This window comes from Eschrichtius robustus, chromosome 3 (genome assembly GCF_028021215.1).
Source record: "Eschrichtius robustus isolate mEscRob2 chromosome 3, mEscRob2.pri, whole genome shotgun sequence".
Classification (NCBI taxonomy): domain Eukaryota; kingdom Metazoa; phylum Chordata; class Mammalia; order Artiodactyla; family Eschrichtiidae; genus Eschrichtius; species Eschrichtius robustus.
In genome coordinates this window covers 151,293,887-151,320,461 of record NC_090826.1, presented here as the reverse complement: position 1 = coordinate 151,320,461, position 26,575 = coordinate 151,293,887, and the positions used below count along the sequence as shown (strand labels likewise).

The following is a 26,575-nucleotide window of genomic DNA, read 5'->3' as shown; positions in this document are numbered from 1 at the left end:
AATATTGGGGGGATGTTCAATGCTCTTATAATGGCTGGCACATATGCTTTATATAAAACAGCACCCACTGTCCATCCCTTGCCCTGTTACACTTTTCTTCATAGTACTATCTCCACTTGACATATTGTTCATTTACTGTCAATTTATTTGCTCACAGTGTTTGTTTACTGTCTGCCTCCCCCTGTGAGAAAGTAGACTCCATGAGGGCAGAACTTACTTTCCTTTATGCTGTATCCCAGTGCTTAGCAAAGTGCCCAGCACTTAGTAGGCCCTCTATAAATACTTTTTGAATGAATAGTAAATGCTCAGTAAATGCTAGCATTTTCATTTACATTATCACTAGACTCTCCCTTCCTGGGAGTTTAAAAGGAGGGATGAGGGAGTGAGGAGGTGACAAACATCGGTATTAAGTGATTGGAGCACTTACCATGTGCCAGGTACTGTATCAGGAGTTTCTGTGCAATAACCTATTTAAGCCTCACAACCACCCTACGTGGTAATATTATTCCCATTTCACATGTGAGAAAGCTGAGGCTCCAAGAGGCTATGTGACTTTCCTGTTGATTGATAGCCAGTGCCAGCACCAGCACAAGACAGGATGCCTCCCTACCTCTTTCTCTTCTTCTCCTCCTCCCTTCCCATCCCCACCCCTTCCTTACTCTTCTCTTTCTCTCTCCCTCCCTCCTTCTCTGTCATCCTCTCATTTCCACTAGGAAACCACCTGGGTGCACAGACATTGTGGGAAACACGGTAAAGGGTGACAATCTCTGTCTCACCCAAAGAGCTTGGTCTGACCCTGAGGCTGACCATGGCCTAGCCTCAGACAGAGAAAGCACTTTGGGAAGCAAGCTGGCTTGTCAGGCTAACCTAGTTCAGTTAACTCGGAGACTGCAGATGTGTCAGTGGCTAAAATAAATACCTGAGCACTTAAAATAATCCTGTCTGGGCAAAAGACGCCTCTTGCTGGAATCTGAGTCTCCTCCAGAATCCTATTTTGGTCCCTGGCAGCAAGCATGCCCTTCTCCCCATTCTGGCCAGCCTCTCAGAGGCAAACTTTTCCACTCCCCAACCTCCATCTGCACTCAGCACATGTCCTGCAGAGAGACAAGGGCCAGCTGCCTTCTAGCGACCTGTCACCAGAGACCCCCCTGCTCTGTTGGGAACTGATCCCAGCCTGTTCCCTGGCCAGGAGAATGCCAGAAACAAGGCTCTTTTTTTCCCCCTGGGCCATGGGACACAGGAGCTGGAACAACTCAACCTGGGACTGGGGAAATGCCGTTGATATTCCCAAATGATGCAATATTATGTACCATTAAAAAGATTGTTGAGAGAAAGATTTTCATTGCATGGGGGAAATGCTTACATTATAATGTTTTATGAAAAAAATTATCATGTTCTCTGAAAAAAAGTTGGGCATAAGCTTGTATGCATGTCATGATCACAAATATATATTCTTGAAGGAATAGAAAATATGTGGAAGGAAATACACCAATATATTAGGTTGAACCAAATGAAATGGTTGATATTCAGCCATCTTGACCAACAAAAATGGCAACTGCATACAGTTTAACCTAATATCTCTGGGAAATGGCATTACGGGTAACTTTTTTTCTTTGTTCTTTTTTAATAAAAAATTTAAACTTTGATGCCTTGGATATATATTAATTTTTATATTCAGGCATTATTGTAAAGCAAAACAAACTAAAAAGGCACAGGGTACTCAGCATGGGCTTGTTACCCTGCCTCCACCCTGTCTTCACAGTCAGTCTGGGATACCCCACGCCTTCTCCACCTGCCTTCCACGTGCACAGACAATGATGGAGGGATCAGATGGCCTCATGAGCTTAACATCTACGTGCCGCTTATCACAGTAACATAGCTAAAGGAGGGATTATCTCAATCCTCAGAGACAGGCTAAGCCATAAGGCTTGGGACAGGTATTTTAAGTAGCTCTGCTTGTCAATCAGCTAGAGGGATGGAGGCCTGAAATAGTGCGGCTTATGGCAGAAGCCCACATGAAGGCAAGTTGCCAATTTCTTCCCTCTCTTCTCTGGGCCTCAGTTTCCCTTCCTATTTTATTCTTGTATGTCTATAGGTAGTATGTGTATAAGAGTGTGTGTGTGTGTGTGTGTGTGTGTGTGTGTGTGTGTTTCTCAACATGAGGCTCCTCCTTTCATATGTGTTACATTCCTCTGTCTCTCCCAGCTGCAGCTGCCTCTCTCTCTGGGGTCATTTGGCCAGCATCCCCCTGGCTGTGCTACTTCAGAGACACAGCATTATTATCCATTCAGCCTGTCAGGCTTCCAGCCAGTTTGGCTCCTGCTCCCCTCAGTCTGGAAAGACTGGGCCTTTTCCCTTATCCTGGAGCTTTCTAGAAGCTCAGCAGTCTGGCCGGAAGACAAACCCTCCCAGAGAGCTATGGGGGAGGCAAAGGAGAGAGCAAGAGCCAGTGGGAGCCTGAATCACAGTGGAGAGGGTGGAAAAAGGAAAGCAATGCAAATGAAAGCTCTGTGCCTTTGCAGAACATGGAGCTAATTCTGGGGGGAAATAGGAAAACACGCTCTGGTTATATGTGGTCCAACTCCCTCCCACAAGCAAGTCAGAGACTGCCTGTGTCTATCTAAGGAGCTGTAGTCAGGGTCATGGCTGCCAGCCAGGGCCAAAAGAAAGGCAGCACCAAAAAAAAAAAAAAAAAATGCAGCTGCCTACAAGAAAGACATTCCCTCCACTTCACCTTCCTCATTGGTAAAATGCAGGGGTGGGATGAGATAATAAAGTTCCTTCTTGTTTTAACATGCTATTACAATTCTCCCCCACTCCAGCTTATCTGCTCAGAGGTTAAAGACACTCCAAACAACAATGCAAAAGAAGCAAGAGAAAAATAAGACATTGGCCAAACACTGTACTAAAGAAACACGCTTCCCAGCAAAGTGGGCAGGGGAAGAGGGGACCCTCAGACCTTGGTCAGCAAGGCCTCCATTAGACCGCACTATGATCCACAAGCCTTCCCATTTCTATGTCAATGGATACTGCCAGCAAATTTTAAAAATCGAGACCTGTTGTGGTGCCAGGTGGGAGGAGGTCCCCAGTGCTAGGAGGCACTGTCATGAAGTAACATCTTGACCAAAGCCTTAACTCAGCAGAGCCCTTATCTCCATCTAAACTAAATTTAGATAGCTCAATTCTAAAGCTGATGACAGAGATGATGAATACCACACACCCCAAAATTACACTGCACCAGGCTCTGTCCTGAGCACTATACATACCTTATCTCATTTTATGCTTCCAAAATCTCTGAGGTAGGTATATTACATTAAATGGTGGGTATCCTCATTTGACAGATTAGGAAAGCAAGTCTTAGAGAAGCTAAGAAATGTGTCCAAATCCACAGGGCTAGGAAGAGAAGAAGGAGGGATTCCTCTCCCAGGCTCTCTGCCTCCAAACCTTCTCATCGTACCCTGCTTCAAGGGACACAGCGGTCACGTGGCAACCATGGGAAATTGCAGGGACTAGAGTTGGTTTTCAGGATGTTCCCTCTCTTCTCCCCTAGTAAGGACAGCCTCAACCTCAGCCCAGACTTCTACAGAAACAGAATTATCCCCCTAGACCTGATTGCAGAGAGTTGGTTTGCATTCCTGGACCTCTGAAAGCTCTACCAGTGACAATGATTCCTACATCCCCTGAGAGCAAAGAAGAAAGGTAGGTCTGCAAGACACTGCCCAGAGAGCTTCTAGGGACCTGACCCAAGGAGCAAGGTGGTGAGAAGCCAGGCCAGCAAAGTCGTGAGGCCACCCAGATTTGTGTCCAGGTTTCCATCTCACTTTTCCACTCTCTTCCCTCCTTTTAACCCCACAATCCACAGTCCCCAACCCATAACAACCAGGACCCAAAAATCTCACATTCCACACCCCAAGTTTTGCTCCCCTCTGATAGCAACTCTTTCTCTAAGTGTCCCTTTTCATTTTCTTCTATCCCCTCAAAACTTACTCATTCTGGGTCTTATTCTCTTAGAGCCCTTTGCAAAAGCCACAGCTAATTTTCTGATAAGCAAACCCTTCCTGAAATATAAATGATGATAGATTAACAAGATGGCTTTCCCAAGGGTGTCTGCATTTTAAACAAAGAGCTCAACGATGCTTCATCCAAAAGAATAAATCCCCAATGGTAGGAGCTTTGAAAGTTTCATACATGCTAAGAACTTCTGGGAAATAGGAGAGCAGATATTTTGGTCAGAGACAGGCTCAAAGTCCTCTGTGAGCAGAGGACAAGGACCTCAGGATGGATATGAACGCATCCTCACATCCTCACATCCTCTGCCTACACATTAGCCATGCGAAACATCAAGAAAACAGATGACTTTCAAACACAGAAAGGCAGTGGTTGTCGGGGTGTGTGCCTGTGGGTGTGAGTGTGTTTCTGTGCATGTGTGTGTGTGTGTGTGTGTGAGTGTGTGTGTGTGTGTGTGTGGAGGAGGGGACGTCAACTGGCTACTGCTCCTTAGCTTGTTTCCAAGAGATAAAAATGACAGCTGTTCGGTTTACACAGCTAATTAACCTGAGGAATGCACTGTGTAAGACTGTTATTAAGGCAGCTGGGTAATTAAGTTTTTCCCCCAGAAAGGGAGGGACTGAGGGATAAATAAAGCATTTAAGGGAACAGACACAACATTGGAGAAGACATTGTCAGGAGCAGAAATCAGGGCTGGAAAACTTCCAGGTGAAACCCACTGGTTCCCAAGGAGCGTGCACCAGCCCAGAGATGACTGAAGGTCATGGCTCAGCCCCTTCCAGCACCCACCTGACAGAGACGATGGCCAACCCTCAGGGTCACATACAGCCCAGCCAGAAGTTGGCAGAGATGTTAGAGCTGAACAAACAAAGGCTGACTAACCCAACTCCTTCATTTCATGAATGGGGAAATGGTGGTCTAGACAGAAACCATGACCTTCTTGATGTCACGTTCCTATTCTAAGTGTCAGAGCCAGGACCAGACCTAGAGAGTCTTCACCCCCAGTCGGGTGACTTCATTAACCACGACCACTTCCAGATTTCCCAGCAGCTCACTGCAAATCAGATGGGCAGCGGTCGCCTTGGAAGCAGAAAGTGGGCTGGCCCAAGGGCAGTTTGATTTCAATAAGTATGCGAGTGTGTGTCCTGGTCCAGGAAGAAACACTCAGGAGCATGATTCACAGATGCAGAGGCCCCTGCGTGCAGACACAGGTCCCCGGGAGGTGGGGAGAAGGGGATGGGACATTTAGCATCTTCCAGACACCAGCCCAGTGGTCACTTGGCTCCTTCCTTTATACAGTCCTCACAACAACTGTTGGAAGTGGGTGCTGTCATTACTCCTATTTTTCAAATGAAGAACTAAGGCTCAGAGGAAGCACAGACGAGAATGAGGGCAGGGAGACATCACAGACATTTTCATCCATGCCTTGGGTTTTAGGGGAAAATGGTGCAGTGAGTTTACTCCGAGGTTACCTAGGAGCTGGAAGAGAGAGAGCCAGGGGACACGGTGGGACTGCAGCCTCGGGCCATTTTGATAAAGACCAGCCTGGGTTCAAGCCTGGACAGTTAACGAGTAGTCAAGGCAGGTAGGCCCAGAAGGGCAAAACTGGGTTGGGGTGGGCGCACAAGGCAAAGCTGGCTGAGTCGTATGTCCATTGTAAAGGCTGCAATATGGACCCAAAACCCATAGAAGCCGGGCCTCAAGGACAATAGGATTGAGCCAGTGAGACAAAATTAGGCAGAAGAGGTGACATGCTAACAGGCTAAGATTGACCCACAAGAAAGGAGCCGCACTCTGAGATCAGGAGCTGGGAGAGACAATTTTTGAACAGGAAGGAGTCCCCACTGCTCCTGAGTTTCTTCAGGGTTGGCAGGGGGCAGCGAGCAATGCTAAAATGTCCAAGAGTCATAAATCCCTAATGCACTTACATTCATGCCATACCAGTAGACAGGCAGGCAGCAGGTGCTGGGTGATTTTTACTGGGCTCAGGGCTCACCATGTCACCTCTGCATGAAAATAGAACAGAGGCAGTAACCAGAGGCTATGACTTAAGGAAGGTATGTATATGGAGGTGGGAGCTGGTAGGGAGGGATGCAGGGGGATTGAAGGGGCAGGCCCTAGGAATGCACCTCTGCACCATGCCACCTTCCCTTCCAGCTGGGGCTGGCCACTGCACCTCCATCTCTAACTACTCAGAAAACTCAATACCTATGTGTTTCCATCAGAAGTTTGGGAGTCCCAGCACACACCCAAACTTTCCCAATAGCTCACGGGGATAATAAGAGCCACCTCATGGAGTATTGTGAAAATTAATTGAGATAATTTATATAAAACTCTTAGTATAGTGCCTGATACATATAATATGTGCTTAATAAGTTATAGTTACTATAATATCATTTAATAATAAAATAAACTTAAAAACTGAAATTGGAACTCATCAGAGTTAAATCTGGATTCCTAATTTTCATCACACAGCTGCCCCTGCACCAAGTGAGGGTTCAGGGTACACCTGTATAGAGGAGTATCTGTGCCTTTAGCGTGTATCTTCACTGCTGGCTACCAGTGGCCTCTAGGTGGTTAGGTAGGGAAGGGAGAAGGAAAGAGAAATCAGAAAAGGCAGAGAGGAGACAGGTGGGGGAGAGAAGTTGGTTCGCAGCAGGCAGCTCATTCCCAAAGAAAATTGGAGCAAAGAGCGACCCTAAAGACCATTTCTCTAACACTCATTCATGAAAGAGGAAAGCAAGACTTAGAGAGGGGTAATATTTTGCCCACGATCGCACCACAAGTTAGTGGCAGACCTGGGGCTACACACTGCACTCAAGATGCCCTATCCTCCACTCTTGCAAGAGGTTACATGGATTTATTCCCCCTTATAGAAAAAGGAAAAAAAGAACCAATGCTTCTCAACTTTCACAGCACCAAAATAACTGAGATTTATCCATCCCCATGCTTGCAAAAGTCTAGACTTCTCTTTTGCAAGCACCCAGTTTTTCTCTCAAGGGGCTGCTTAAGAGCAAGGGAAGCAATTGGCTCCCTGGGGCATTTGAGAGAGGCAGAGGGCAGGTCAGGATGAAGCCAAAAGCCCAGCCTAGAGGGAAAGAGGCTGTCCAGACAGGGCTGTGGCCGAGGAACATCCCAACACAGGGGCCTACGATCTCTCCTTGCTTCCCATCCCAGAATACGGATCAGCCCAAGGAAGGGAATCAGCAGAGGACTCCCTGAAAATTTTAGACATGGCTCAGTGGCACAAGATTGGAGGATGTGTGGGAAGGCAGCAACTAAAACCATTCTGTTGCCTGGAAAGCTCAATACTGCCAGGTCCCCTGATGCTTGTGGAGTAATCTGGGCTCACAGGGAGGACTCGCCTGATGCTGGCCATCTTACCCAACACTGTCAAATGGGCTTTCCCACATCCAAGTGGGTGAGATGCAGAAACCACAGTCATCTCTTCTCAGCACCTCCAAAGCCACTATACGGTACCACCTATGATTAGAAAGTGGCCAAAAGAACACTGGGGACTGGAAAGGCAGTGAGGCCAGAGATGGGATCAGATACCATCTCCATGGTCCTGAGGACAAGGACCACCCAGAAAGAGGAAACCACAGACAACCCAAGCCTCCTTCATGGCCATTAATCTCTCTCACTCCCTTTCTCTCTCAGTCTTTTTACCCCAAGAGATGCAGAGGCTCAAGGGAAAACCACTCCCTCACTCTTCCCTTTGTCCAAACCTGTGTTTTGAGGGCAGGAAAATGGCCAAATGAGACAGGCAGCTGGGAAACAAGAAAACACTGAGTGATTTCCACCTTGGTAAACACAAGGAGCAAGGAAAGACCTCAACCTTGTTGAAGGGAAAAGAAAAGAAAACCAAAGTTCCTACCAGAAAGGTCCAGAGGCAAAGTAGAAGAAAAATCACAAAGGCTCTTTGAAAAAAATCAGTTGCCTAAATAGGTGATGATAATTGATGTAGGTCAAAGAGTTCCAGTGCCTGGATTTGCTCAGCTCGTTTCCTTATCAGCTGAGCCACTGAACCTCCTTGCTAACCTCAAGTCACTTCCTCTTTTGTCTCACTGATCTGTCCTTTAACAGCAATTTGAATATTTCCCCGGGAGGAGGGATAAATTAGGAGGTTGGGATTAACAGATACACACTGCTATATATAAAATAGATAACCAACAAGGACCTACTGTATAACACAAGGAACTATGTTCAATGTCTTATAATAACCTATAATGGAAAAGAATCTAAAAAAGAATGTAACTCAATCACTTTGCTATACACCTGAAACTAATACAACATTGTAAGTCAACTATACTTCAAAAAAAATTTTTTTTAATTAAAAAAATTCTGCAAAAAAAAATGTCTCCCACTTCTTCCAGAGTGGTAAAACATGTGGACCAAACATGCAGAGGCTGAGAGGTAAGTCATACGTGACGACTGCAAAACATAGAAGTATAAACTCCAGCCTATAATCATTTGGTAGCTCCAGCCACACCCTTTCCCCAACACTAGCCAAAGAGATGGCAGCAAGAGAGTGGCCATGGCACAGCTCGGTTCCCCCTTCAGCAAGAACACAAGCCTTGCACACGTCCCAGCATCTGTGCTCCACCAGCCTTGACGCTGTCCACCAGAGATGGCGCCTTACACTCCACACACCTAAAGGATCCCTATCTATCCGATTGCTTATTCCCGAGACTTGGAAAACTGTCCTGCCCAGGCCCAAGGGCTGAGAAAAACTCCAGCTTTATCAAGCAAAAGAGAGAAGGGAGCTATTTCGCTAGTTCTGAGTACGTTTTCTCTTACCCAACAAAGGTGAAAATTCCTTAGAGGCAGAGATCCGGTCATACGCTTTTCTTGCACTCCCCACAGCGCATGGATCTAAGCTGATAGCAAGTCCACTCTAAGTATTCAGTGAACAGATGGCAGGCTTCCCCACCCCCACCCCAGCTCGCCTTCTTCCAGCCCCCGGAGGCCATGGAGGAAGAGCCTACCTCGCCATACTGGGCGCAGTAGGTCTCCGGCTTGGCCAGGCCACAGGTAGATGAAGCTCGGAGAAACCGGGTCCTCCCAATGAGCAGGTCCCCAACGGGTGGATAGCAGGCCCCACGGGAGCAGGCTTGCTGGGCACACAGGACGCTGGGCAGGACTGAAATCACAGGGGGTACAGGGGTGCAGCCTAGAGAGAAGAGGGTCTAGCCGGCCAGCCCAGCGTGCCCAGGGAAGCCGACGTCGATCGGCAAGACTAGACCCTCTTCTCCACCTTCTTCATGCTCCCACCTGCTGGTTGTGGGAATAATCGCAATCCTGATGCTGTTTGCTAAAAAAGCTGATTTTATAGTCTGTAGCCCCCAATCTAAAAAGAAAGGAGGAGAAACACCGGCAACTAAAAAGCCCGGATGATCCTGAAATGTAGCATCCATATGTGGCTTTTTAGAACAGAGCTGCAGACACACGCTCAGCCACCAGGACACGGCCCACAGCTCTCCTCACCTGCAGCGTGGCCTCTGTCAACAGCCCAGAGTAGCGCCGGCTGCTGGCTGTTCGTGGGACACTGGGAGATACCTGCATTCTGTCTGCTCCTTTATCTGTAAAGGTGACCCTGCCACACTTTGGGAGTACCCAGCTGCAATTCACTGAACATCGAGAACTCAAGCCATGATGGCTCTGGGACCAGCTTGAGAGTGAGAGGATGGGAAATAAACCATGCAGGGCACTGGGGGAGCCACAAACCACCCTCAGGTAGGAAGAAGACATTTGGGAGCCTCTCAAGATCATCTTCTTCAAAGGCCCCCAGGACAGAGAAACCTCATGGACATCCCGGTAGACATGTGTCCCAAACTTAAAGACCCCAGGGTGACTGGTGATGCTCACACTTTGGTAGACTGTCCTCCTACCCACGGCTGTCCCCTCCCTGGTACATAACAGGGTCTGGAAGGATGGGAAGGGATACTTACCAAAATACAGGAGAAGGAGCGGCCTCATCTTCAGCCAGTGGGATGATCCCCACCCAGGACCTCACCTGGGACAGAACAAAGCAGCCTGGGTGAAACTATGCAAACTCCTAGGGTGCACCAGCCCTTTTCTGTTTCTGGACTCATGTTTTCTCAGAAGGCTTTGCCTAGGGTCTTGACCTAGGACACTTCGGAGAAGCAGGTGCATCTGTAGCCAAAAACTTTGAAAATGCCAGAGACCTGGCCCCCTGTCCCAGCTGGCATGTGACTCCCAGGGTGCCCTGGGATAACGCCACCCATTCCCTGACTCCAGCTTCCCCCTCTGAAATAGAGGGGAGGAGGATCGACACTGCCCTACCCCACATGGTCAGAAGGACAACATGAGGAGCAGGAAAGGGCTGGACCCTTTGCAGGAGAAGTCTGGGGCCTTGATGCCTCCCCAGGAAAGAGGAGTGTCCTTTCTCAGGGCCTGGCCCACCTACAGGCACAAGGATGAGTGGGTCAAAGAGGCTGAGGACCTGGAGCTGAGCCCTCTCCTGCTATTGGCATGGTCTTCAGTACCACACAGAGCCACCCCGAGAGTGAGGCTGTGGTGGCCACATCTCTGGACTGAGCAGGTAGTGGAATATGATGGAAAGAGAGGCAGGCCTAGCAGTCTTTAAAACTGAGTAAGCAGAGGAATGGATAAAGATGTGGCACATATCTACAATGGAATATTACTCAGCCATAAAAGGGAAAAAAACTGGGTCATTTGTAGAGATGTGGATGGACCTAGAGACTGTCATACAGAGTGAAGTAAGTCAGAAAGCAAAAAACAAATATCGTATATTAACGCATATATGTGCAATCTGAAAAAACTGGTATAGACGATTTATTTACAAAGCAGAAATAGAGACACAGACGTAGAGAACAAACGTATGGATACCAAGGGGAAAGGGGTGCGGTGGGATGAACTGGGAGATTGGTATTGACATATATACACTATTGAGACTATGTATAAAATAGATAACTAATGAGAACCTACTGTATAGCATAGGGAACTCTACTCAGTGCTCTGTGAGGACCTAAATGGGAAGGAAATCCAAAAAAGAGGAGATATATGTATATGGATAGCTGATTCACTTTGCTCTACAGTAGAAACTAACACAACATTATAAAGCAGCTATACTCTAATAAAGTCTTTAAAAAAGAAAATTAAAAAAAAAAAAAGTGAGTGAGGATTTCATCTGAACTGGAAGCAACCCAAAATGTCTCCAGCGATGGGCTGGGGCTGTACAGGAGACATAGGGGTTGGGAGGCCACAGAGCAAGGATTCTGAAGGAGGCTAGGGGTGGATACTCAAAGGGTCCTAGAGGCAAATGCCCCACCCTGTTCATGCAGTGCCCACCTCTGCCTTGGATCAGTTGCTCACTCTGCTCCAATGACGGCCACAAACTCCTTTGGCCGGGATGGAAGGATGGGGGGTTGGCAAGGCAGGGGCAGGGGGGGGACCAGGGACACTCCTACAACTTTAAATCCTACATCCTAACGCTTCAAAATCTTTCCTTCCAATCCCCCACCAGAGGAGTCAGGGGCCCAGGGAAGAGACAGGTGGCCTGAGGTCACACAGCCAATTGTGGCCTAAGAGGGAGACCCGTCCTCTGGCTTCCTCCAGTGCTATCTCTGCTCTCCCATCCTGGGGCTGGAACCAAACCCACACCCGGAACTAGGCATTCTGGGCAGCCCTTAGAAGAGCTCTAGCCGGGCCAGCCCACCCTCTCTTCGTCTCTTTGTGTTCAGCCCCAGCTCTGAACCTGCTTTCTTCTAAGTCACTGAGATGCTTATCAGATGTGAAAAAGAAATCCAAACAGTGGCAGACATTAAACCTAGCCTTTGGATCTTAGCTGGCTCAGCTGAGCTCCCAGGAAGAGGAATGAATCAGGCCCTGCAACCAGGCCCCAGACACCCAGATGCACAACCCTTGTCCCGCATCCAGCCCCCACCAGGCAGGTGAAGGCAGGTAACATACCTCACTCTGTGCTGCCGCGGTTCTTTCTCCAGATCGCCTCTCTGAGAGCGCGCCTTGAATGTGGGAGTCCCCTCTCCTGGCTCCCAGGTTTTAAACAACGGCCTCACCTCTGGAGCCGCCCTGGCTGGGCGTCACCCCCTGCAGGGCGGGACTCAGGAATCTGGCAGCTGGCACACCCATCTGTAGTCACTGCACCCTCACCCTCACCCCCAGACAAGACTGGGCAGGTGGGTCGGTCCCAGAGCCCTCACAGCAAGCTCAGCAGTGCCCGCCTGCCTGTGGGTGCCTTGTGGGGGGAATGTTAGTGATCTTTGGAGACCAGGATTCCTGGCAGGGGGGTGGTGGGGGGAAGGACACTGGCATTTGTGACAGGCACTGCGCTTGGTACTTTCCCAAGGCCCATAGAGGTCAGCCTCCTCTGGTGTCCTGGACCACCCTGGACAGAAGACCAAGCAGAGAACACAAGGGTCAGGGCTTCTATATAAATTGTTACAGCCCCAGACCAGTCACTGAGCTGGAAGGGGAGAAGATGCAAACATCCAGGACCCTGGAAAGCACCAGACCCCTCCCAAGGGAAAACAAAAAAATGGAAAATCCCTGTTTCTTGGGGGATTAAAACGCTATGGTTCATCAGGAAGGGGTCAAAGCCCAACTCACCCAAGAAAAGCTTAAGAGGAATAAACAGGAATGAACTCTAAATGTCTCCCCTCAGGCTCCCTCGCAGCCTTGGCAGGGAGCCCAAGGACAGGTAATTACCTGTGAGTCATGGCTCTCAGCTCGGGAAGGGCTGCTCTCCTAGCCCCTCCCACCCCGGGCAAGAATGCCTGCCTGGAGGGCCAGAAAACAGACCTGACCCTAAGGGATGGAAAGGAAGGCTGAGGCATAACTGGACCAACTTCCCCTGGCCTCCTGCCAGGCCTGAGAACACAGCTTTCTTTGTAGGACCCTGGGCAGGCTCCTGGTTTAGGGCTTTGGGCTGAGAGCTTCTGTTGGAGGACAGTCTTCCCCCCAGCTTAGGGTCAGAGGGCTTTTAGAGAGATCTGGAAGGTCACCCAGTTCAGATCTTGGCCCCAGAGAGCCTACACTGGCCTTGTTTGGACATTATTGCCTCAAAGTTTCTATTTAAAGGAGACTCTTAAGGAGCCAGTCCAGCCTGTCAGTGTCTCCCCAGCAGGATATTCTCTACAATTGGAGGGTTAAGTCCAAGAAACTGGTTTGAGAATGCTTAAGGGGAAAATGTAGGATTTTGTGGATTAAACAGTAACCTGGGCATTTCTAACCCTCAGATTCTAATGTAGCCCAAGAAGTTTAGATGGGCAGGAAAAATACTATAATTAGAAAATGGGCAATAAGTTGTTTGGATGCAAACGGACATTCCAATAAATGTTAGTGTCTTGACCCCTGTAAACATTCCAGTGAAATCTGGCTTAATGAACTGGGATCAGTAGTTGGCCGTCCTGGGCCCTGCCTCTGCAATAAGAACACAGAGACACACCCCCTCCAGTCCCCGACAGGGAAAGGTTACTGCTCACACCCGCGAGCTTTGAGCCCACCCACCTATTCTCTTTCTCTCCAACTCTCCAACTCCCTGAACCCAAGGCTTCCAGGAAGCTTGCCCCTCATGGAGCTGTCCATCCTCTGCCCACCACCAGGAAGAGGATGTGACAAAGAACTCATGAATAGTTAACTCAGCAGAAGAAGCAGCCGTTGCAATGCCGTATCCTCAGACTGGTGGGGCGGGAGTGCGATGGGAGGCTGGGCCCTTTAAATCCCCCTCCTCCTCTCCCATTATGAGGCCAGGAACCCAGGTAAATAGCTATCTCAGACTTCACAGGCTGGGGCAGGTCCCAGAGCAGTTTGGCTTCACAGAGGGGAAAGGCAATTGCTCTGTGTGGGCTCCTCACCCCACCCCCACGTTCCCAGCCAAGTCCAGGATGTTGTTTCTGCAGACCCCAAGGAGGGCCCAGCCAGCCCACTCCTCAGGGACACTAAGCACTCCCCAGTGGGAATCTAGTCCCCCCAGGACTGCAGGGCCGCAGGCACAGGGTTTGAACTTCAGAACCCAGTTTTTTCAGACACAAGAAGCCTAATCTAGAGACAGAAGCTAGGGTAGGACCTGGCCAGGGCTAAAGGCAAGGTGGGAGCATTGCTCCAACACCATCCCCTCCTTCTCTTACCTCTTTGAACTCTTTTTTCAAATGCTACCCTCTCAAGGAGGCCCACTCTGACCACCCTATTTAAAACGACAACAAACTTCCCTGCCCCGTCCCTGTCCCCCACCCCTAGCATTCCCAACCCCACCTACCCTACATTATGGATGAGTTGTTTTGCTTTGCAATACTTACCAATTTCTAACCAACTATACAATCTATCTATTTATCATGTTTATTTTCTCTCCCTGCACTGGAATGTAATATCCAAGAAGGCAGAGATTTTTGTCCATTTTGTTCACTACTGTTTTCCAAGTACCTAGAAATAGTGTCCGGCTCATAGGAAGTGCTCAATACTTGTGGAATGAATGGATTCACGCACTGTGGAAATCATTGATATAATTTAAAGAGTTCCTCATGCCCTGTAGGTATAGTTGCATTCTCAAAGGGGACGGTCTGGGCTTTTGCTCACCAGAATGGATGACTAATAGTGGAAATTCCTGCATCAGTCAGCTGCAGAGGGCGGGGTGGGGAAGGTCTCTTTGGAGACACCTACCCCCAGATTACAGGAATGGCACAATGTCAGTGCAGGCAGTCTCCCTCTCTGCCTGCTTGTCCGTTGTCCCTCACAATATCTCTGATGGGGGGAGGGGGGGTGGCCTAAGAAGCTACCATCTCCATTACCCATCTCTCAGGCTCAAACCATCCATGTTGCCAGGGAAATCAGCCAAAATCTGATCAACGAGAGATCAAGGGATAGGGAGAAAAGAAAGGAGGGAAGGAGGGTGGAAAGGAGGAAAGAGGTTGAGAAGTTATTATAAGAGAACCTGGTCCAGGCTGTGGATGCCAAATCCCAGGTGTTTTGGAGGAAGGGGCACCAGGTGACTAAGGCTTGGGCACCACCCGGATCCAGTGAGTCATGGCTGAGTCCTCGTCTGTGGGACTGGGTGGGTTCCAGGAAGGGTCCTGGGGATTTGTCACGTGACTAAAGCTGGCGCGTCTCTCCTTCAGCACAACCGCTCGGCTGCCCAGACAAGCGGTCACTCTTCGTGCATCTCTCCAAGAACCAGAGAGAGAAGGTGGGGCTTTATGAGCTCAGGCAGGAGCCCAGCCTCGGGTGGGGACCAGGAGAAAGACAACGGGAGCCTGGGCTGCCATCATGGGGTGACTCTATTGCATAGAGTCCGTCTCCCCCCACCCTCCCCTTCCCATCCTGAATGTCCATCCCACTGACAGCAGTGCACATCAGCCTGGGCCTGAGGTCTGGGAGAAATCAGGCAGTCAGCCTAAACTAATCACAGCTAACATTCTCTGGAGAGCTCGCAGTGTGCCAGGCACTGTTCTAAGATCTCTATACATATTACCTCATTTAATACTCACTACATCTCTGTGCAGTAGACAATTATCCTTCCTTTGCAGATTAGGAAAATGAGGCACATTTTCAAGAACTTGGTCCCAGCTAATAAGTGGTCATTTGAACCCAGACCAGTTTGCTTGGCACTTATGTTCTTAACCATTACTTTGGGCCTAAGATGGCCTAAACTCCCTGCCTCCACCCTTGGTAATCCTTGACCAGAGTCCACCAGACTCTGAACTTTACGTTTCCCAAACCTAATCAAGACCCAATAACTGAAAAAGGGTGTTTTTGGAGCACGAATGTCAACTGGAGACTCCTGGGGAGACACTGATGCTATAGAAACATCCAGAACAGACACCATTAGGTGCCTTCCTGTTTGTTTTCCATGTAGACAACCTCTTTTGTGTGGGCACAGATGGAGATGGTGCTGGCCTCCAGATGCCCCTTCTCAGAGACTCCAGCACATACATACCAGCAGGGTTTCCCCTTCATACCAACAGGAAGCTGCTCTGAGTGAGGATGTGAGCAACCTACAAGGGGTGGGAAGACAGGGGAGGTGACCAGACAAACACCACGGAGAGCTGACAAGATTAAACAAAAAAGATTGAACATGATGACAGGATGACACAACTTCCCCCTCACTGAAGGAAGGGGATCCCCTCCCCAGAGGTCAGACTTCTGGGTCAGGGGCCCCAATTTCTTCTGTTCTATCTCCTAGGTCCTAGGGTGCACCTCCAAATGTCACCGCCCTCCTGGGGGGAACAAATGCTGGCTCGTGGCTCCCCAGAAAAGAGGGAGGAATATCTTGACCATTCTGCCACTTTCCCTGCCCTCCCAAATTCCCGACCTTCCTGGGGGGGTAGGATGGCTCAGACCACACCCCCTCTCTACCATTGCCTCTGGGAACTAGCTTCTTGGGACCTAAGTCCAACCTCTGTAACCTTTGGCCACAGATTTGCCATGTGGAGCTGGCCATGTGGCTTGAGAGGAGAGAGGCGCACACCTGAAGGGGGCAACTTGTGGCCACAGGTGAGGTCAGGAGCGTCTGGGAATGCCTGAGAGGGACCTGGCGGCGGAGGTCGGGGGGTGGGTGGTCTGCTCCCCTTGCTAGCGGAGGGCTGCCTCACGGGACTTTAAACTTCCAAATAGCATCCCTAAAAGGGCCACTCGAGAGACAAACTCAATTTCCTAATGTTCAAATTGGCATTTGAGGGCTGAGTATGGAGAAATGAGCCTCCTGTGGTTTGAGGGAGAAGAAGCATGGGTGAGTCTGGCTTCTTGTCTGGAATCAACCCCACCTAACGGCTTGGAATCAGCACCTCCCTGCAATGTTTGTGGCCACATAGGGTCTCTATGGACTTGAACAGCTCTGAAATCCCAGACCTAGCTCCAGCTTTCTTTCTCAATAGAAGCATGAACTTAGGAGAACCCCCCTCTGAGCCTCAGTTTCATCATATGTAAATAAAGGTGTTGGATTTTACTGGTTCTCAACCCAAGCTGCCCTCAGAATTACTTGCAGAACTTACAGTATCTTAGGTCAGGTCCCAGCCAGAGATTTAACTGGATGGCAGAGGGGCAGGGACATTGAAAATGCTTTTAAAGCTCCCCTGAAGCCCCCTCCAGCTTTAGGATGCTCTGCTCTCGGGGTGGGGTGGTTTAGGACAGCAGTCAAAAGCCTAGACTTTAGAGTGAGGGAGATGAAGTTGCAAGTCTTGGTTCTATACTCACCAGCCGCATGACTTTGCACAGCCAAAGCTACATGCATCCAATGGGAGTAATAACAGTCTACCTCACGGATCCATGTAAAGATCAAAGGGGACAATGCATATATAACTCTCAGCAAAGTACCTGGATAGAAACGTGCTCTATGAAACGTCTGTCACCACGTGTGCATGACACACACAGGTGTTGGGGTATGAGCAGCAGTCTTTGCAGCTGTGCTTAACAGAAAGCAAATACCATTCCATCCAGCTCACTTACCAGGCAGTGGGCCAACCTGGGCTGCCTCCCTCCATCTCCCCCAGGGAGGCTCCAGGTCCCACATTCCAATCAGTTCCTTAGGGCTGCAAATTCCTGAAGAGCAGTGATCTGGACCAGAAGGGAAGAGGGGGCACTCGGCAGGCCAGACAAGCTAAGCTCCTTGAGAGCAGCGTGGTGCTTCCGGCCTACCTGGACAGGGAAAGACAGGGTGTGGGGTGTTTACAGAGGATAGAGGGGAGAGGAGCAAGCTGAAGCATGACAGACGTATTGTTTTATGGCCTCCAAGAGTTAACAAAACCAAGAGTCCAACCCCTGATAAAGAGAGGAGTCAAAGCTGGTCTGGACAGCAGTTTGTTACTTACCTCGGGGCAATTGCCCAGCAAGTCTGAGGGCTATAGAGAAAAGGCACTTTCTTTCCCAGGGGCTTCTGCTTACACGGATTAAATTCTGGTCTATATTCTATCAGACAAGGGTGATGAGACCTTATCTAATCTAATTCCTTCCCTTTAAAACGTCATTCAAAATTGACCCTCTTCTGATCTAAAATACTGATAAAGAGGTTTTAATAGCCTGGGCAAATGTTTATGAGATATGGTTTTCTGGGGGCAAAAAATAAGAAAACAAACGTGCATAAAACCTACTTAACTGTAAAGACAAAATAATACTCGTGTCCATCAACAGATGAATGGATAAAGAAGATGTCATATGTATATACAATGGAATATTACTCAGCCATAGAAAAAAGAATGAAATATTGCCATTTGCAGCAACGTGGATGGACTCGGAGATTATCATACTAAGTGAAGTAAGTCAGACAGAGAAAGACAAATATTATAGGATATCACTCATATGTGGAATCTAAAAAATAGTACAAATGAATTTATTTACAAAACAGAAACAGACTCACAGACATAGAAAACAAACTTATGGTTACCAAAGGGGAAGGAAGGGGGAGGGATAATTTGGGAGTATGGGATTAACAGATGCCCACTACTATATATAAAATAGAAAAACAACAAGAATTTACTTAATAGCACAGGGAACTATATTCAATATCTTGTAATAAACTATAATGGAAAAGAGTCAAAAAAAGAATATAAATATATACGTATATATATAGGTATGTATATATATGTATATACACTTTGCTGTACACCAGAAACTAACACAATATTGTAAATCAATTATACTTCAATTTAAAAAAAAAGAAAAAATAATACTCAAAGAGAGGACAGGGAGAGAATATCCAAAATGTTACATTTCCCATCTCTTTATATTCCTCTGTGTGCTCTCATCTTCCACAATGAGGATATTTTACCAGAATAATCAGTACAAATAAAGCAAAAAGTTTCAGGAGGAGGAGAGTGATTTTTCTCCACTTACAAGTGATTAATCCTTCCTCTCTTTGCTCCCTCCTTTACCCTGAACCTGTCCACTAAACCCACAGACTTCCCCAGAGTTCTACAAGTTTTCTACATCATTGTAGATTTTGTAAGGTGTGGTTTCCCCTTCTTAAGAAGTATTGCTTATTGGGGATCTTAGATTTATGTCAAGAAAGCACTTAACACAATTCCTCAGTAAATGTGTAAGAAAGTAAGGCATCACTCTAAACACCACATCTACAATATCTCATTTAAGCATCACAGCAGCCCTTTAAGGTGGCTCTTTGAAAGGACTTATTATTATAACTTTTTTGCAGCCTCAGCATTATTTGATAGCTTGTTCAAGGTTTCCGAGTGTTATCGACTGAATATGGACCCCCAGAAATTCATATGTTGAAGCCCTAATACCCAATGTGATGGTCTTAGGAGGTGGGGGCCTTGAGAGATAATCAGGTTTAGATGAGGTCATGTAGGTAGGACCCTCATAATGGAATTAGTGCCCTTATAAGAAGAGGAAGAGACACCAGGACTCTGTCTCCACCATGTGAGAACGCAGCCAGAAGGCAGTGATCTGCAAGCCAGGAAGCCAGTTCTCACCAGGAACCCAAACTACTGGCACCTTGATCTTGGAATTCTAGTCTTCAGAGCTGTGAAAATGAATGTCTTGTTGCTTAAGCCACCCAACCATGGTATTTTGTTAGAGCAGCCTGAAGTGATGAAGACACAGAACTAGCGTTTTAGTCAAGTTAGGCTAGGCTATGCTGCAGTAAAAAACTAACTGCAAAATCTCAGCAGCGTAACACAACCGACAAATGCTTATTTGTTGCTTCTACAGAGTACTATGCAGAACAACAGTGAGGGAAGAGGTCCTCTGTTCCACACAGTCACGCAGGGACTTCCGCCATCCTGCATCTGCACCAGCCAGGACACATGGTCTTAGTGGCCTCGGCAGCAAGGTTATAGGGGCACGGAGGAACTCTCTCCAGTTACTCCAGGGTTCACAGTCATGCTGCTTACAACCTACTGGGCAGATCTACTCAGAGGGCTCCTAAGTGACCTTCCTACGTGCCCAAAAGAGGAAAATGAAGTAGGACTTTGTGAACACATAGCATTGTCCACCACAACTAGTATATGGTGAAACCAGAATCCAACAGCAGATCTTTAAGCTTCCAAAATCTATGCTCTTTCCACTACAACATTTGGCCTCCCAAAATTGAGAGAATTTGTTTTTCATTAAAAAAAAATTTCATGATAGGATAATGTGTAGGATACGACTGCTCAAGGATACTGGTAGGAAAAATGCCCATAGTGAATATTTTAAATTTGCAAAGCCTAAAGCATCACAAGATTGCCTCATGGAAAACCTTAAACACAGTGAGATCTCTGCAAGTTGTACCCAGAGGGTAAATATCTATGAGACATATACACCACTCCAGTCTTTAAGAGAAAAACCACTGGTGGTGAGAGCAAATCTTCAAGGAGAAGATTCCGGTATGTTGTAAGGTGACCAACCAGCCTAGTTCACTGGGGCTCTTCTCGCTTTAGTCCTGCAAGTTCCACTTCCCAGGACACTCTTCAGTCCCAGACAAATACTTGGTCACCTGGTTGTACATCGATACTTTTTCGCCCGGACAACTTTTGAAGGTGTCATCTCAAGTGGCTCAGTAAACTTTGAGTGCAGATGCACAGTGATCTGAGAAAGTGAAGTTGGCCCTGAGCCCAAAAAAAACCTGGGTGGAAATAGCACATGAGAATAAAACTCTCTCACAGGAAAGAGCTCAGGAAGCTCCTGTATGGATATTGGCTCACCTCAGCAAAGTAGTCCCCTTCGAGGACTTGGGGGAAGAAAAGAGTATGACTCTGCTCCTACTGCTGCAGCCTGATGTGCAGGAGGCTTTTCCCAGCCAAATCACATCAAGGACTCATACTGAGTTTATAGATACATTAACACCTCTATCTTTTTCAAGTCAAATGCCATTAAAATAGGTTGGTGGCGTCCTGAATTTGTGCTGTTCTTGACATGCATGTACACACAAATGCACACACACATGCACACACACAGAAGGACACACATGTCTTTGCACTTTTTCCTATTGCATTTCATCTTGTAAATTTTGCCTTAGCACTCCATTTGCAAAGTTGGATTTGGCAAGTACTTTGACCTATACACTCTCCATCATCTCCAGGTTAAAGTCCAGAGTCCACAGCCAGGCTCTTGGAGTCCTGCTGAAAAAAAAAGCTGCCTTTTTTGGCCCTAATTCACACAGCCCCCGCTTCGTACAAGTGCTCTGATCCTGTCATTTCATTCCCTTGACCACACTTAAGCTTGATTCATCTGGCTCTGACTGTCTACACCGCCCTTTCCACCCTTGTGTACTTGGCCAAATGCTAAATCCAAGACTCAGATCAGATTCCTGGATAGGTGATGGCTTCTCTGTTATTTTCTGTAAATTCTTCCCAAACTCCATCAGCAGACCTTACCGATACAATTCAAGTAGCAACCAGTTCTGTTCTGTCTTGTAGATCCCTTCTACCTCAAATTCACATACTTACAGCTATTCAACATTTAGTTATTTTGTGATTTGCTCCCAAACCTGGATTGCAAACTCCTTGAGGACAGGGGCAACCCTTGGCCACTCTTTTTATCTGCTAATGAGTGCATCACCCACTGTCTGCACATAGTTAAGTGCTCAATAAACACATATTGATTTATTAGTATGAATCCTTGGGGCAAGGAGAAATCTACCAAAAAGTGTTCAAAGCATACGATGCCATGAGTTGACACTATACAACCATGAGTTGATACCTATAACTCCCTCTCAAGACAACATAGACAGAAAATCATCCAGAAAAAGAAATACCTTTTATTTCCCTTAAGAATTAGAGCCTGAGAAAATTCATGATGAGTTGATCCACTGATGAGCCGACTTCCAAGGCTGTGCTCCCGGTTCCATCCACAGTGGCTGGTACTTGGGGACAGAAAGGCCAGGAATCAAACTGGCTGTACTTCTGGTGTTTGGAACTGAAATACTTCTGGGGTCAGTCACGGATCCAGGTCCTCAAGACGTTCAAGCCCCAGCTTTTAGAAGCCTGAGAGGTGAGGAAAGGGGTAAATGTGGGTCCAGGGGAGAGGAGGGCACAAATGGAGAGAGAGTCTTGGGAAGCAAGAATTCCTAAACATGCTCAAGGATTCTTGGTCACTCTCAGATAATCGGGAGACGTGTAGCAAAAGGTCTGTCGGTCCTTGCCTGTCCTTGTGCTGCCAATGAAAATGTGTCCTGCTAGGAGTTTCAGGCCCACCCCAACCCTTGGCCAATGAGGGCCAAGCCTGGTACACTAAGAACCCTGCCCCACAGCCAAATGGGTGTAGGTGTATCTGCTTGTCTAAGTCCATTCGCTGGGCATCAGCAGTGTCCCAGGAGCTGGCACAAGCACTGAGAGGGGCTTCTCTCATTTACACCCCTCTGTGTATCTGGTCTGCTGCTTTTCTGGCCTTTCTGCCTGGGCCTCTGACAGGACCTGTTCACCCTCCAGTTGTCCTTGAGGCCCGAGCTTAGGTCTGAATCCTCCCAGCAAATCAGCCTGCACATTGACACCCCTCCACCCACAGCTTCTGCCTGGTCCTCATCCTCAGAGCCTGGGCTTTTTTTCCAGTTTCTCCTCACATCTCAGCAAACCTTCTGACTTCTGACCAAGAAACTCAAAAACATCCCAAACCGTTCATTCACAAAATAAATATTTACTGAGCACCCACCCAATGCCAGGCGTCCAGTGACCCAGTAGTAAACAAGTCAGACACGTTCCTGTCCAGAGGGAGACTACTGTCTCATGGAACACAGACATTAAACACATAATTGCCAAATAATTCATTAATTATGCAACCAGAGTGACCTCAACTTCTTTAGCCATCCAAGTCACTCTTTCCTCTATTATGTGAATAACCCTAATTCTGAGAATTCTAAGGAGATGCTAACAGATAATGCAAATTCATTCTAGTAGTTGCTTGTCCTCAAACAATCCTAGCTTCCTTTTTACCATTTCTCCATGCTGCCCCTGATCTCTCCAGCCTATTTTGGCCCCAAACACAAATGTATGATCCTTTCTCCATTCTCCTAAGAACAAAAGACATAACTGCTGAGCTTGAGAAATTTTACTGAAAATTTGAAGATGACACAGGGAAATTACAACCTAACAAAAAATACTAGCTTCTGCTGTCTCCAGAATCTGTCCAGCATCATAGCCTGTTCCTGCTGCCATCTCCCTCCTTAGCTCTAAGCCTTCCCCAGGTTGCTGGAACCAGGGTCCTCCCTCCTGGGGAGCAGTCAGGAGAACTCCCTTTCTGTGAACTCACTTCTCCCATCTCACCCCATGAAGATAGCCATTTACAGGGTAACAACCCAAGATGGCCCATCTACCTTACAAATAATCTACTCACTGCTACTTGCCATACATCAGCCTGCATTCATTCATTCTTTCACTTCAGAAATAATTCCTGAACATATATTTTATACCAGGCATTGTGCTAGGTTAGGACAAAAAAATACAGCAGCAAACAAAACAGACTAGATAGACCCTGCCTTTATGGAGGAGACAAACAACAAAGAAGTAAACTAGAAACTAACTCTGACAATTACAGCTTTCAATGATTTTTATGAAATATTTTTAAAAACCAGGATGACATGATAGATGGGGGTCTCAGGATGTTGGGAGTACCACTTTAGAAAGGATGGGTAAGAGAATTCTCTCTGAGGAGGTGACCCTTGGGATGAGCCTGAGAGATTTAGGGCTGAACATTACAAGGCAGCCTAAACATGTATTTAAGGCACCAGCAAAGGAGAGGCAACAAAATTTCTTCTGAAAAATTTTATATCTAATATATTTTAAAAGACATGGCAATAGGCACCTTGGGCAGAATTAGAATGTTGTATGTCTCCCTTACACATATTTTAAAGTTTAATACCGTTTTTATTTTGATTTACTAGGGCAGATTAGAGCATTCAATCTTTTTTTAATAAACTTTTATTGAGTATGGTTGCTTTACAATGTTGTGTTAGCCTCCATTGCACAATAAAATGAATCAGCCATACACATACAGATATCCCCTCCCTTTTGGACTTCCCTCCCATTTAGGTTACCACAGGGCACTAGGTGAGTTCCCTGTGCTGTACAGCATGTTCCCATCAGTGGTCCATTTCATACATAGTATCAATAATGTATATGTGTCAATCCCAGTCTGCCAATTTCTCCCACCCCACTCCTTTCCCCCTTGGTATCCATACATTTGTTCTCTACGTCTGTGTCTCTATTTCTGCTTTGCAACTAAGATCATCTATACATTTTTCTAGATTCCACATATACATGTTATTATATGATATTTGCTTTTCTCTTTCTGACTTACTTCACTCTGTATGACACTCTCTAGGTCCATCCACGTCTCTAAAAATGATCCAATTTCATTCTTTTTTATGGCTGAGTAGTATTCCATTGTATATATATACCACATCTTCTTTATCCATTCCTCTGTCAATGGACATTTAGGTTGCTTCCATGTCCTGGCTATTGTAAATAATGCTGCTATGAACATTGGGGTGCATTTTTTTTTTTGTATTATGGTTTTCTCTGGGTATACGTTCAGTAATGGGATTGTTGGGTTATATGGTAGTTCTATTTTTAGTTTTCTAAGGAACCTCCATACTGTTCTCCATAGTGGCTGTTCAATTTACATTCCCACCCAGAGTGCAAGAGGGTTCCCTTTTCTCCACCCCCTCTCCAGCATTTATTGTTTGTAGATTTTTTGATGATGGCCATTCTGACAGGTGTGAGGTGGTACCTCATTATAGTTTTGATTTGCGTTTCTCTAATAATTAGTGATATTGAGCATCTTTTTATGTGTTTGTTGGCCATCTGTATGTCTTCTTTGGAGAAACGTCTATTTAGGTTTTCTGCCCATTTTTGGATTGGGTTGTTTGTTTTTTCTGATAGTGAGCTGTATGAGCTGCTTGTATATTTTGGAGTTTAATCCTTTGTCAGTTGCTTCATTTGCAAATATTTTCTCACATTCTGAGGGTTGTCTTTTCGTCTTATGGTCTCCTTTGCTGTGCAAAAGCTTTTAAGTTTAATTAGGTCCCATTTGTTTATTTTTGTTTTTGTTTCCATTACTCTAGGAGGTGGGTCAAAAAAGATGTTGCTGTGGTTTATGTCCAAGAGTGTTCTGCCTATGTTTTCCTCTGAGAGTTTTATAGTGTCTGGTCTTACATTTAAGTCTTTAATCCATTTTGAGTTTATTTTTGTGTATGGTATTAGGGAGTGTTCTAATTTCATTCTTTTACATGTAGCTGTCCAGTTTTCCCAGCATCACTTATTGAAGAGGCTGTCTTTTCTCCATTGTATATTTTTGCCTCCTTTGTCATAGATTAGGTGACCATAGGTGTGTGGGTTTATCTCTGGGATTTCTATCTTGTTCCATTGATCTATATTTCTGGTTTTTGTGCCAGTACCATACTGTCTTGATTACTGTCACTTTGTAGTATAGCCTGAAGTCAGGGAGCCTGATTCCTCCAGCTCCTTTTTTCTTTCTCAGGATTGCTTTGGCTATTCAGGGTCTTTTGTGCTTCCATACAAATTGTAAAAATTTTTTCTAGTTCTGTGAAAAATGCCATTGGTAGTTTGATAGGGATTGCGTTGAATCTGTAGATTGCTTTGGGTCATATAGTCACTTTCACAATATTTATTCTTCTAATCCAAGAACATGGTATATCTCTCCATCTGTTTATGTAATCTTTGATTTCTTTCATCAGTGTTTTGTAGTTTTCTGAGTACAGGTCTTTTGCCTCCTTAGATAGGTTTATTCCTAGGTATTTTATTCTTTTTGTTGCAATGGTAAGTGGAATTTTTTTCCTTAATTTCTCTTTCTGCCCTTTCTTTGTTAATATATAGGAATGCAAGAGATTTCTGTGTATTAATTTTGTATCCTGTAACTTTACCAAATTCATTTATTAGCTCTAGTAGTTTCCGGTGGCATCTTTAGGATTCTCTATGTATAGTATCATGTCATCTGCAAACAGTGACAGTTTTACTTCTTCTTTTCCAATTTGGATTCCTTTTATTTCTTTTTCTTCTCTAATTGCCATGGCTAGGACTTCCAAAACTATGTTGAATAAGAGTGCGAGAGTGGACACCCTTGTCTTGTTCCTGATCTTAGAGGAAATGCTTTCAGTTTTTCACCACTGAGAATAATGTGTGCTGTGGGTTTGTCATATATGCTGAGGTAAGTTCCCTTATGCTGAGGTAAGTTCCCTTAGGTAAACTTACCTTATGCTGAGGTAAGTTCCCTCTATGCCCACTTTCTGGAGAGTTTTTATCATAAATCGGTGTTGAATTTTGTCAAAAGCTTTTTCTGCATCTACTGAGATGATCAGATGGTTTTTATTCTTTAATTTATTAGTATGGTGTATCACACTGATTGGTTTGCGTATATTGAAGAATCCTTGCATCCCTGGAATAAATCCCACTTGATCATGGTGTATGTTCCTTTTAATGTGTTGTTGGATTCTGTTTGCTAGTATTTTGTTGAGGATTTTTGCGTCTATGTTCGTCAGTGATATTGGCCTGTAATTTTCTTTTTTTGTGATATCTTTGTCTGGTTTTGGTATCAGGGTGATGGTAGCCTCGTAGAATGAGTCTGGGAGTATTCCACCCTCTGCAATTTTTTGGAAGAGTTTGAGAAGGATAGGTGTTTGCTC

At 46.3% G+C, this 26,575-nt stretch overlaps 1 protein-coding gene across 5 annotated transcripts in view; it reads right to left on the bottom strand.

Moving 5' to 3' along the window:
- LAMB3 (laminin subunit beta 3) overlaps positions 1–26,575 on the bottom strand; it is a 67,533-nt gene that overhangs the window by 28,842 nt on the left and 12,116 nt on the right. Inside the window, exons 2-5 of one of the 5 annotated variants that reach the window (XM_068541509.1) lie at positions 21,695–21,923; positions 17,452–17,640; positions 9,960–10,024; positions 8,997–9,151 (exon numbers count right to left, since the gene is read on the bottom strand). In XM_068541509.1, coding sequence (XP_068397610.1) covers positions 8,997–9,151; positions 9,960–9,987 — 183 coding nt within the window. In that variant the 5' untranslated portion in view covers positions 9,988–10,024; positions 17,452–17,640; positions 21,695–21,923. Of the gene's footprint in view, positions 1–8,996; positions 9,152–9,959; positions 10,025–11,964; positions 13,650–14,941; positions 15,125–17,451; positions 17,641–21,694; positions 21,924–26,575 lie in introns of those variants that run through there. The other 4 variants (XM_068541508.1, XM_068541510.1, XM_068541507.1 and 1 more) reach the window with 4 other exon arrangements.